The 12,565-nt window shown below is 42.6% G+C and overlaps 1 protein-coding gene across 1 annotated transcript in view; it reads left to right on the plus strand.

The window, feature by feature from the left end:
* Nucleotides 1–10,549: 10,549 nt before the first annotated feature.
* LOC137780743 (polyamine-modulated factor 1-binding protein 1-like) overlaps nt 10,550–12,565 on the plus strand; it is a 3,391-nt gene continuing 1,375 nt past the window's right edge. The window contains exon 1 of the mRNA XM_068568936.1: nt 10,550–12,565. This exon is cut by the window's right edge and continues 648 nt beyond it. Within this exon, the coding sequence (XP_068425037.1) occupies nt 10,845–12,565 (1,721 nt within the window). The 5' untranslated portion in view covers nt 10,550–10,844.

Here is a 12,565-nt window from a genome sequence, read left to right on the forward strand (position 1 = left end):
CACTGAGTAAGAAAAACTGAACAGAAGACATGAAAAACACGTATTGCTTTTGTATGAAGTTAATTAATTGCTGTTCTTTAACATCTTTAAGGTAAGCAACAGACTGAACATGGACAAAAGGAGTGGTTTGTCCCTCACAGGGACCCTTACTGCTGAACAGTACCTGTTCAGAAAAAAAAGAAAAAAAATGTATCAACTATATATGGATGTATGTTAACTTGTTGTTGCTCCAGAGTGCTTTTATATTGTTCTGGTAACATTACTTTAAAAAAAGCATGCAATACACTACACTTACTTTATTGTTGAATTTGACGCATAAAGCAATTAATCGCAGAAAAATCATGCGATTAATCGTGATATATATCTATATATATATATATATATAGATATATATCTGTATCTATAGATATATATAGATATATATCTATATCTATAGATATAGATATATATATAGAGATATATATATAGTCCCGTACCCCTCTGAAAAAGAATGATGCACTTCAATGATGATTTCAAATGTATTGATAAGTTTCCAAAACAAATTTAAGAGCTGTGTACAAATGCACAAAAACAATAATTATGTTTGCTTACTACTAGTTTGCATTCACACACACACACACACACACACACACACACACACACACACACACACACACACACACACACACACACACACACACACACACCCTTATCACTTATTACAACTTTAACTAACCTTGTGCCTCTTCTGCGGAGTGCTAATACCGTTGCTGTTCATAATTTGTATACAAAACATATTTTCTGTAGCTTTTGACGTACAAACGGCACACATTGTGACTTTTTTTAGATTGTTTACACACTAAAATTAAAAGTAGTACACTATTAGCAAAACCTTACACTCAAGAAGCAAAACATCAGCCCATATTTGCACAACTATAAGCACATTGTCAACCTCACACTTGTTGCAAAACTCTACACACAGTGATTTGCAAAACACTAAACACACTTAACATACATTACTCACAAAAATCTATCATGAAGTCACTTCCTTGCAATGCCAAAGCACTGACAAATTACCACACCGTCCACCAATTGGTTCAACAGTCATCAGGTGTGCAAACACTCGTTTGCTTAATTGTAGACACACCAATCAGGTGTATAAGCACTATAAAAAGCAACAGGTGAGTTCATAGATCTTCAAGCACAATGGAAGGAGGAGGAGGAGGAGGAGGAGGAGGAGGAGGAGGAGGAGGAGGAGGAGGAGGAGGAGGAGCGAATCTGACAAATGAGATCTGGCAACACTGGTTGACCATGTTGTCAACCACGGCCTGACACTGAGGGAGGCTGGATCGTGAGTACAGCCAAATCTAAGCCAATATACAGTGGTAAGTGTGATAAGAACATTTCGACTGTAAAATAGGTATTGCAAAAATATCATATCTAAAACATCTGCACGTTTCAGTAACTGCTTGCAGTACTGTATTCTATGCACTATCCGCACTTTTGTTACCTTTTCCTGTGAAATTACTGTATTATTGTATACTGTTTTTTTTCTACATAGGATTGAGCTTCAGGAACGACAAGGGGAAAGGCCTCCTATGTTCACAGAACAGCAAGAGAGGGAAATGGTAAACATTGTTTTGGCCAACAATGCTATAACAATCAAACGGCTCCAAGCTAACATTGTCAATAACCAAGCCATTTTCAATGATATCCATCTGGTCTCAACATCAACACTGGCACGCATCCTAAAAAAAAAGAATTCAAATGAAGCAAATTTATCGAGTGCCTTTTGAGCGCAATTCCGAAAGGGTGACACGACTGCGGCATGATTTTGAGAGATATGTATTTACTTTAGCAGTGTGATCTTGCATACTCTTTTACTCTACTGTTAATATGTGTACTAGATATACACTGAACTACACAATTTTGCCTGACACTGTTTTTCAGAGAGTTTTACGAACGGATGGAGAGGAGATCCAGCATGAGTTAATTTACGTAGATGAGGCTGGGTTCAACCTGACGAGAACACAAAAAAGGGGCAGAAACATCATTGGCCACAGGGCTATAGTCAATGTCCCAGGGCGACATCGGCATAATATAACAATCTGTGCAGCCATTACACAGAATGGGGTCCTCCATCGTCATGTCCATATGGGCCCTTACAATACAGCACTCACACTTACATTCTTGGACCAATTGCACAACATAACAGCAGCAAATCAAATAGATCATATGTAATACATTGTTGTCTGGGACAATGTGTCTTTCCACCGCTCTGCTCTGGTTGAGAACTGGTTTCAGCAACATCCACATTTCACTGTCCTATATCTTCCGCCATACTCCCCATTCCTCAACCATATAGAAGAGTTTTTCTCTGCATGGCGGTGGAAGGTATATGATCTTCGTCTCCAGGCTGAGGTACCCCTCATCTAAGCCATGAGGCGGCCTGTGACCAGATGGAGGTAGCAGCAATGCAAGGATGGATTTGTCATTCAAGACGGTTCTTTCCAAGGTGTCTTGCTAATGACAACATTGCTTGCGATGTTGATGAAATTCTCTGGCCAGATCTAGCTAGGCGACGAGACGATGTCTATTTATTTTTTAATTTACAATACATAGTCACATTTTGTTACAGCATTATGAATCTCATGTCAATATTTTGAGCATGTTGAGGAATAAATGAGTTTCTTCAGTCTGCAACATTGGTCTTGTGTAGTGTTTGGTGAATTTACATTATATTTGTACTTTGTTGATCGTAGCCTACTCTAATCATAGGGAAGTAGAAGTGTTAAAAGTGTTTCATGTTTATCACAGCAGAGTGTAACTCGTGCAAACAGAGTATAGTAATGTGAAATGTGTGGTTTTTAAATAGAAGTGTTTAATTTTGCAAAGGATCTGTAGTGTTTTGCTAATTGGGTGTGTGGTTGTGCTAATTGTGTGTCGTGTTTTGAAAACCGTGCTTAAGCAATCAAAAAATACTGTCAAGCTTGCGAGCCGCCTTCAAAATAAAAGCATCATCTTACAGGAAACCGCTTAGCTTAATGCAGGTAAAACACAATGATTTTTTGAATGCTGTCTGTGAACCTCTGGACAAGTCCTTTAATGAAGACAGGGTCGATGTTCCTCTTCTGCAGCTGGTTGAATATCATATCCACATTTAGGGCTGCGTGCTGCATGATGAGGATCTAGCAGTCGACACGGTAACCGCTGACTGCAGCCCCGTTGTAAGCTAGGGCAATAAGTTTGTCTGTTTATCCGTGTGGGAGAATGGTGCTCAGCCTCTCCATAAATGCTCTTGCGACAGTGTCAGCGGTTGCATTCTGGATTTTAATGTACTATGATGATGTATTAAAAATGCTCTTGTTCGTTACCGTTAGCATCGATGTAGCACAAGCACCAGCTGTCCGTCTCTCAAGGTTCTTTACTTTAGTATTTGTCCGTGCTGAATCTGACCCCGTCAACTTAACAAGCATGTATGAAAAGCAAAATATAGCATGAGCATGATTGCATCCAGCTAGCCAAGCTTTCCTTGTGTACCAGTCTATACAGCTTTGCATGTGCGGCTTTCACGCGGGTCTAATGTTTTATGCTGAGTTCAGGCGGCTGATCTGAAACCAGTCGTTTCATTTGGAGTTTCTCCGCTTAAGTTCTTCTCTCAAATGGGTCTTGGAAAGGAGATTTGATCTTGTGAGGATTGAGTCTTCTTGCAAGAGTAGCGCTTGTGCTGGAATATTCAATTGTCATCTTGTTAAAATGTCGCTGGAGAGAAGAGAAGCTGGCGAGAACATGCGAGATGTGAACGAGACACGAGCCTTGACAAGAACACGAGCCCTGACAAGAACAGAGACACAGTGCGTTTACATGATGGTATCAATTCGAAATTTTGCTTTAGTCGACTATGCTATTTTTCGGGGCAACTGCTATTATCCTAATATACATGGCAGTGAATAAATCAAATCATTGGCCGAAAGCATGTCATATCCGATTCAATAGGTGGTGCCGTTTTCATTACACAGTGATGATACAGCTATCTCCGCTTGACCTCTTCACTCTTCATAATAGAGAGAACCCCGCTACCAATGTTCCCTCTAAGCTGCGCGCTTGCGCAATCGCGCACTGCTTGCACATTCTCAGCGCACAAGAAAATCTATGCAGCGCATAAAATAAAATTCAACATAAACGTATTAATTAATATCTAATATTAGACCTAATCTAATCTAATGAATTAGACCAATAATATTGTTTTCTGTACCATTTTGCAACGTAACTCAGTGAGTGACAGGTGTCCAGCCAATGATACGATACAGTTCACTTACGCTACGGAGCCAATCATAGCTTTGACAGTGCTTGCCTATGTGCTCTCTGCCCTGCCCATACACGCCGTGCAGGCTAGCTAGCTAACAACAACCCTTACCATGGCGAAACGAACGGGCAGCGACACATCCACTCACCAAGCCAAAGTAAAAAAGAAATGCGGTTCTTTTAAGATGGAATGGCTGTCGGAGTATGTGCAAATAGAAGAACAAGCGGTGAAACTGGGTGAGATTTTTTCTTTTTCGAGTGAGAAAGGTCTACTCTGTAAAACATGCAGCGAAGCCAATGTAGCATGTGAGCTTTCGGAGGGAAAAATGTGGACTGAATGGAAGTTGGACTACCTCAAGCGTCACATTCAGCAGAAAAGTCATTTGAAAGCTGTTGGAATTGTACGAAGACTCAAGATGGGACAGGGGATTGGTACATTATTGCGGGAGAGCGCAAAAGACAGAGAGAAAAGGAAGGAGCTGTCACACAAAACAAAATCTGACCCCGAGCAAGTTCAAGTTCTCATTGACAATATTTTACTTGCCATCAAAATGAATGCATCAATGCTGTCAGTTCAACAAATCCACGATCACATGGCAAAGTATGTGAGTATATCAGAAAGCTGGCGAAGCAAAAACTATGCCTTTGAATTTGTGAACTCAATCAATGAGATAGTGCAGAATGAGACTATGTGCAGTGTTAAAAATGCACCCTGGCATACCCTGATAGTAGATGAGAGCACAGACATATCAGTACACAAAATGCTAGTCCTATATATTAAATATAGGGAGGAAAATGATGTTAACTATAAAACTGTGTTTGGTGGCATCATCCAGCTGACAGCATGCACTGCTCAGGATATTGTGCAGGCAATAACTCAGTTTTACTCCAAACATGGACTGGACATGCAGAGAATGGTGATGCTGACCTCCGATGGTGCCTCAGTAATGCTAGGAAAACACAACGGAGTTGCGGCTTTGTTAAAGCGCCAAATACCACACCTAACTGAACAGCATTGTGTGGGCATTGATGATGCCTGGAAAAATGTACCTTTGATGCGAGATGTGGAAACTCTTCTTAGAACTGTGTATTCCACTTTCTCTCGGTCCACTGTGAAGAGGGGCAAAATGGAGGACCTAGCAAAGATTCTTGATGAAGATACACTGTCATTCAGGCCTCTGAACGAAGTGCGATGGCTGTCGCGGCACCAAGCTGTCTATGCTGTTCTGAGGAACTACACTGTGCTTCAAGAATTCTGCAAAAGAGAATTCACTGATAACAGAGATCCAGTGGCAAAGTACTGCTTCAAAAAGCTGAGTGATTCAAATTTCAAGGTTACTGTCACTGCTCTGGGAGATGTTTTGGGTGAGCTAGCACAACTCTGCCTCACTTTACAAAGACGCAACCTGACTGTGATGGAAGGACACTGCTTTGCTAGAGCAAAGATTGAGAAGTTGCGTTCCCAATACTTGAAGGAGAAGGATGTACAGTGGAGTGACTGTGTCAAAGAGGCAATGGGGACCTCATCAGCTGATGGCAGAAATACTGGTGAGATTACGCTTTTCATTAGTAAACTCTGTGATCACATGGATGCTCGTTTTCCAGAGGATGAATTAAAGGAGTGGTCTGCATTTGACATTGAAGCATTGAGCTCAGACATCAGTTTTGACTATGGATCAGCAGACATTGCCACACTGGCAAAGAAGTATGAGGCCATTCTCCACCACCCACAGTCTATGGAGGCCATTAATAGGCAATATGCTGAATTCAAGTACATAATGAAGCAAAAACTTAAACAAGGGTCAATCAGCACATTCTCAGATATGGTTGCTGCAGCACTTAGATGTGAGGAGCTAAAGGAGATCTCACAGCTTGTGGATATTTGTGCTACATTTCAAGCTTCCAGTGCGGATTGTGAAAGAGGATTTAGTTTAATGAATCATATCAAAACAGCATCCAGAAATCGTCTTGAAGTGGCACATTTGGACCAGCTGATGCGCATAAAGTCAAAGCAAGAAGCAGACGAAGCCATCAACCTGGACAAAGTGTACAACCATTGGAGGAGTGAGAAGGACAGACGTGAAAAATAAGGTAAAATTTAAGTCAGATTTGCATATTCTAGTGACATTTATTAAGATTTTTTATTTATGGATATTAATCATTAAATGCTGTTACTACTAGATAATTTATGGGTAGTACAAATGCTAATAAAAAACTGAGTAATTAGATATTTTACAGACAAAGAGTTACAGGAATTTACACTGTATCACAAGCTACAGCACATGTCATTGTGCAAAATATGAATGTTTTAATGTGAACAAAATGTTATGTCTGAAAGGTGTATATGTATCATTTCTTCCAGAACAGGACCCTCAGCCAGGCCACAACTGGACTTCACCCAGGCCAGAGCAGGACTCTTCCTATGGCCAAAGCAGGACTCTTCCTATGGCCAAAGCAGGACTCTTCCTATGGCCAAAGCAGGACTCTTCCTATGGCCAAAGCAGGACTCTCACATATAACATACTACACATCTCATGAACAAGATTTTTGTCTTTTTTTCATTTTAAGTGGGCAAAATCACTTATAGTAAAAGTAAACTAATGAAAATTGCTGCTGTAATTTGATTCTTTTAATAAGCCATGTAACTTGCTATGATCCAAGGTTTTTGAACAGGTGTGATACTGGTGTGTGGCCACAGCGTGCACATCTGATGTTGCTCACAGTGGTTCTCAGTGTGCTCAGGGAGCTTGTGTGTATGCCCAGACACATGAAAAATTAGAGGGAACATTGCCCGCTACCTTCGGTGGTTGTCGGGGAGCTTGCGGAGAGCAAACAGGGTACTAGCAGCAGCGCTAGCTGGCTACAGCAGGGAGCTAGTGGGGACACCCACCGACGGTAGTATCCCGACTTTTACGTTTGTTTGTTTTCTCCAGTGCCCCACAAACCCTAAACAGGATAAGCGGTTTGGATAATGGATTGATTTTTCATAGCTCAACAACACAAATATTTACATTTTATTAATATTTCTTTTTTTTAGAACAAAAGTGTGTACATGAAGGGGATAATTACATTTTAGTCCGATATTATCGGACTAAAATTGCTGATTCGATAAATTGTAAGTCACTCATTTATTTCTTTTTATCAGTGATTGGCTAAACTGCGTATTAGACCTCTCTTCTTTGGGCAGAATCGATTCTAGCCCCACAACATGCACTAGCAGCATGTGAGCAGCTGAGAGGTGCACTAGCAGAGGAGAGAAGCAGGAAAAGCAGATATTTGACGCAGATATTCTATTTTACAAATATTACTGGGTATGTTCCATAGCTGCATAGTGGTGTAGTGGCTAGCACTGACACATCACAGAGAGGGGGGCCGGGGTATGGATCTAGCTATAATGAAGTCCACTTGTGAGTGACACCACGGCTGCAATACAGCATAATCTCCAACCAACAGCGTCACCTTGCGCGAAGCCAGATGGTTTACATAAATGCATGTGCGTCAGCTTTTCTCCCCACTTTAATGTGCTGTCGGACCGGGCTGTCCAGTCAAAGTACCGGCATCCCCGTGTGGAGATCTAACGCCTCGTCACGCTAGTGTCACCACACATCCAGAGGCCGACTCGCTGCAATTTTGTGCTCAGCCCGGAGGTGCAGCTCATGGCCGCTGCGTTTTTACGCAGTGGGGAGCTTCCTGGAGGTGGTGGAGGACGGCACCGGCCTCAGCAAGGCATCGGGTTCACGGAGTGTGGCAGCCGTGACACTGATCCTCCTGTGCCATGCCCGGACACACATCAGAATGCCCATCACACGGGACGAGGTCGCCAGGTCCACCGTGGATTTCATGCAATGGCTGACATCCATGGCATTGTAATCTTTTTTTTTTTTTGGTGGCTCCACTGAACAGATTTATGTTGTTCCATGGTAAAACACAAACGTTTTTTTTAATCAGCCTTCCATGCCTTATGCCCCTGGCCCACTCTTCAGCCCCGTAGCTCCACCCCACACCGAGGAATTGATGCAGCTGGGACGAGCTCGTCTCCCTCCGTCGGAGCGATAAACCGCGAATGCAGGCTGGTGCATGCATCTACTGCGGCCAGGTTGGCCACCTTGTCACTTCCTGTCCTCGCCTGCCAAAAGATTAGGCTCATCCGTGACCGGAGGAGCCCTGATGAGCCAAACTTCCACCTCTTCAAAGATTCCCCATTCCTGCATGCAGATCGGCGCGTCCCTCATATGGGAGGGGAGGTCCATCCCACTCCAAGCCTTGGTGGATTCTGGGGTGGATGCAAATTTTATATATATATATTCTCTGTCTGTTTACCGTTTCAGTTGTGTTGTGTGGATGCTAATCGCGATGCTAACTGTGATGCTATCCGCGATGCTAATCGCAATTAGCATTTTTATATTGACATGTCCCTTCTGCATTAATATGTTGACAACGTTAAAGTTAGCTTAAACTCTAATTAGTCCAGGAAGTCTGGTGTTAATGAATACTTGGCTTTTCCAGCATATTGATTGTATGTTTATTCTGAGCTTGGTATTCTTCTGTGCGTTTATGACACATCTGTAAGCTAATGTCATGTTCTGTTTCTACAGTTTTACAAAAACAAAGATTCAAGTAAAAACCCTAAATGCCAGCCTGGATTTCTGGTTCTTTATTTCCTGGATCTACTGTTAGCTATCTGCTAAGCCAACCTACAGAAGCAAGGGCAGAATACATTGGTTCCCAACCCAAGTCCAGCCTGACGGTCTTCATCCCTACAGCTGTCAATTCCAACTGTCCTGTATATTTGTGGGGACATGAAAATGGCCTTTAATAAGGGGTTTAGGTGGGCCAGCAAGTGGCAGAACTCTCATAAACTATAATACTATTATTTACAATGCCAACATATTATTTCCAAAGAAGTGAAATGCCAGTCAAAGTGTCTCCCCTGATTCTCTACAGCTGCTCACTTCCACCCCCACAGACATGTTTGTTGCTGTTTTTTTCCACCATTACCGTAATGGACCTTCTTAGCGTTCAGAATCAGTTGGATTTACGTCGATGGCGTAAGTAAATAGGGAGTTACGGTCAAATTAGCTTTGCGTCGAGTTTGCGTTTGACTTTATGTCGCTGGCGACAAGCTCCGTATTGAAAAGGTTAAATCGGCTGATTCTTGACAAACAGACCACAGATTTGCTGCTTAAACAACTAACTTCCCGCCTGAAAAAGTCCTAAAATGACATTGTGTGACTCAACAACAGTAGTATTCAGAGAACAACTTTCAGTTGAGTTTTCTCATCAAGTAGCTACAGAGAAGATCGCATATAACAAGTAAATACATGAAATAGCGCCACCTGCTGGTAGAAAGGTAAACCTTTACTGTGGTCTCATACAGGCTCTGCTCTGTGTTCACTCAAGAAACGGCACAATACGATAAAACAATTAAATATGATCAACTCTAAACACACAAGTTACTTGATTAAACTATATTACGAACTGTGTTGCATTAAAAAAATGCAGCGATTAATTGAACAGTTGATTCTTGCTGTGTACGTATATACATGCATATTAAACTGCCTGTAGTCTCTACTGTTGCTAACTTAACCAGGTGTATTTATTCATATTTATTACTTTATGTTCTTCTAACGTTACTCTGCGATGTGTTTGCATCATATAAGACTGTAAATGAGAATTAAAAGACCATAAATAATAATACATATTACTGGCTTTTATTTTGACATGAAAATAATCGTCTCTCTTTTCTCGTTTTTGGTTTCAGACGCCAAAAACGAGAAAACGGAAGTAGTTTTCCGTTTTCCCGTTTTTTGTTTGAAACGGAAAACGAAGAAACGGCCGTTTTTCCGTATTTCCGTATTCTCGAATGAACGATAAAACAAACGAACAAAACGTACACGGACCGGAAACGAAGAGCTTTCCTCTCTGCTCCGTGGATAGAAAGGATTTCAGCTGGAGGACTTGTTCAGGTAAGAAGGACACGCACAGGAAGGACGTTTATCATTTTATAATGCTAATTTATTAGTCCGAATACTAATATTAATGTATTCTCAATAACCGTAATAATATTCAAATGAGAATGTAATAGTAATAATTAAAAAAACACATTCAAATGTATATATATATATATATATATATATATATATATATATATATATATATATATATATATATATACATACATACATACATACATACATACACAGTTTCCTCTGCTTTGGACGCCATCTTGTTTTTTTGTGATTATTGTTTCCATGGGGATGGAATGCCCCGCCCACTTTGGCTTCAAAGGCACAACTCTTTCCTAAACTCATTTGTACAACTGCTCCAAGCAATTCCTGACTCTTCGCTCATGCTTGCATGCAGTACGACAGGATCTACGTCTGAGAACACAAAAAGCAGATTTATTTTACTTTTCAAGACCAGCAAAGTGTTTCACTGCGAAGTCATTATTAATAGACCACGATCATCTTCATAAAGACGCCCCACAATCGTCTTTAAGAGGCGCGCCACAAGTATCTTTACGACACATTTATATTGATATTTCCCCATCTTTGCTTCAAATGTATCAAGGGGATACCCAGAGACACGAGGCTCAGCCTCAAGATGGTCCAAAAAAAGAGGCACAGGTTGAAGTAAAAGAAATTTCTGCTCAAAATGAGATGAAGGATCTCAAGGCGCCGATCCCGGAGAAGGAAAAAGCAATCCTGGATCTTACCGAGAAGCTCAATCTTGAGATCAAGCTGCGGTCCGAGAGCGAGTCCAACGCAAAGGTTCTTTATTCAGAGAGGGAACATCTAAAGAACAAGGTTGAGGGCCTCGCCATCAACCTGGAAACTCAGACCAAGCTGGTCCGCGACAGCGGCGAGGCCTGGCACCTCCGATTCTCCGCTCTGGAGGAGAGCAACGAGAAAGAAAAGGCGTCTGGATGGAATCTCAGGGCGACGATCCAGGAGAAGGAAGAAGCAATCCTGGATCTTACCGAGAAGCTAAATCTTGAGATCAAGCTGCGGTCCAAGAGCGAGTCCAACGCCAAGGTTCTTTATTCAGAGAGGGAATATCTAAAGAACAAGGTTGAGGGCCTCGCTATCAACCTGGAAGCTCAGACCAAGCTGGGCTGCGACAGCGGCGAGGCCTGGCACCTCCGATTTTCCGCTCTGGAGGAGAGCAACAATAAAGAAAAGGAGTCTGGATTGAATCTCAGGGCGACGATCCAGGAGAAGGAAGAAGCAATCCTGGATCTTACCAACAAGCTCAATCTTGAGATCAAGCTGCGGTCCGATAGCGAGTCCAACGCAAACATTCTTTATTCAGAGAGGGAATATCTAAAGAACAAGGTTGAGGGCCTCGCCATAAACCTGGAAGCTCAGACCAAGCTGGGCTGCGACAGCGGCGAGGCCTGGCAGTCCCGATTTTCCGCTCTGGAGGAGGAGAGCTACAATAAAGAAAAGGCGTCTGAATCGCATTTCAGGGCGACGATCCAGGAGAAGGAAGAAGCAATCCTGGATCTTACCGAGAAGCTAAATCTTGAGATCAAGCTGCGGTCCGAGAGCGAGTCCAACGCAAAGGCTCTTTATTCAGAGAGGGAATATCTAGAGGACGAGGTCAAGAGCCTCACCAACAACCTGGAAGTTCAGACCAATCTGGCCCGCTACTACGACAACGCCTGGCAGTCCCGATTTTCCGCTCTGGAGGAGGAGAGCCACAATAAAGAAAAGGCATCTGAATTGAGCTTAAAGGCTCTTCTTACAGAGTGTCAAGATATGGAAAATAAGATCCAGAGCCTCTCCGAGGACTTAAAGGCTCAGACCAAGCTGGTCAGCGACAACGACAAGGCCTGGAAGGATAAAATTAGTACTCTGAAGCGGGAGCACGTGCTGAAAGAAAAGACTATCCGAACGGCTGCTCACGTGGAGCGCGAAGTTCTTTTGCAAAAGTTGAAGGAGCAGTCCTGCAAGATGCACTCGTTGCAAGTCAAATATCAGGGTGAACAAAATGACAATGAGGAAGAGTTCTGGAGGCTGAGGCGCCAGATAGTGAACCTGGAGGACATCTGCCTCAGGCAGAAGAAGAAAAACCTGGGCTTCTTTGGCCGGCGGATGGAGGACAGGGAGGTCGAGTTGGAGAGGATGAAGCGCAAGGTGCCGGCCAGGGAACCTTTCGACCCTCCTGCACCTGTCCACTGTCCTCCACCTGTCTACTGTCCTTCACCTGTCTACTGTCCTTCACCTGTCCAGTGTCCTCCGCCAGTCCAGTGTCCTCCGCCTGTCCAGTGTCCTTCACC

This window comes from Clinocottus analis, unplaced genomic scaffold (genome assembly GCF_023055335.1).
Source record: "Clinocottus analis isolate CAN_PGR_092001 unplaced genomic scaffold, fCliAna1.0.p SCAF_9, whole genome shotgun sequence".
NCBI classification, from domain to species: Eukaryota; Metazoa; Chordata; class Actinopteri; order Perciformes; family Cottidae; genus Clinocottus; species Clinocottus analis.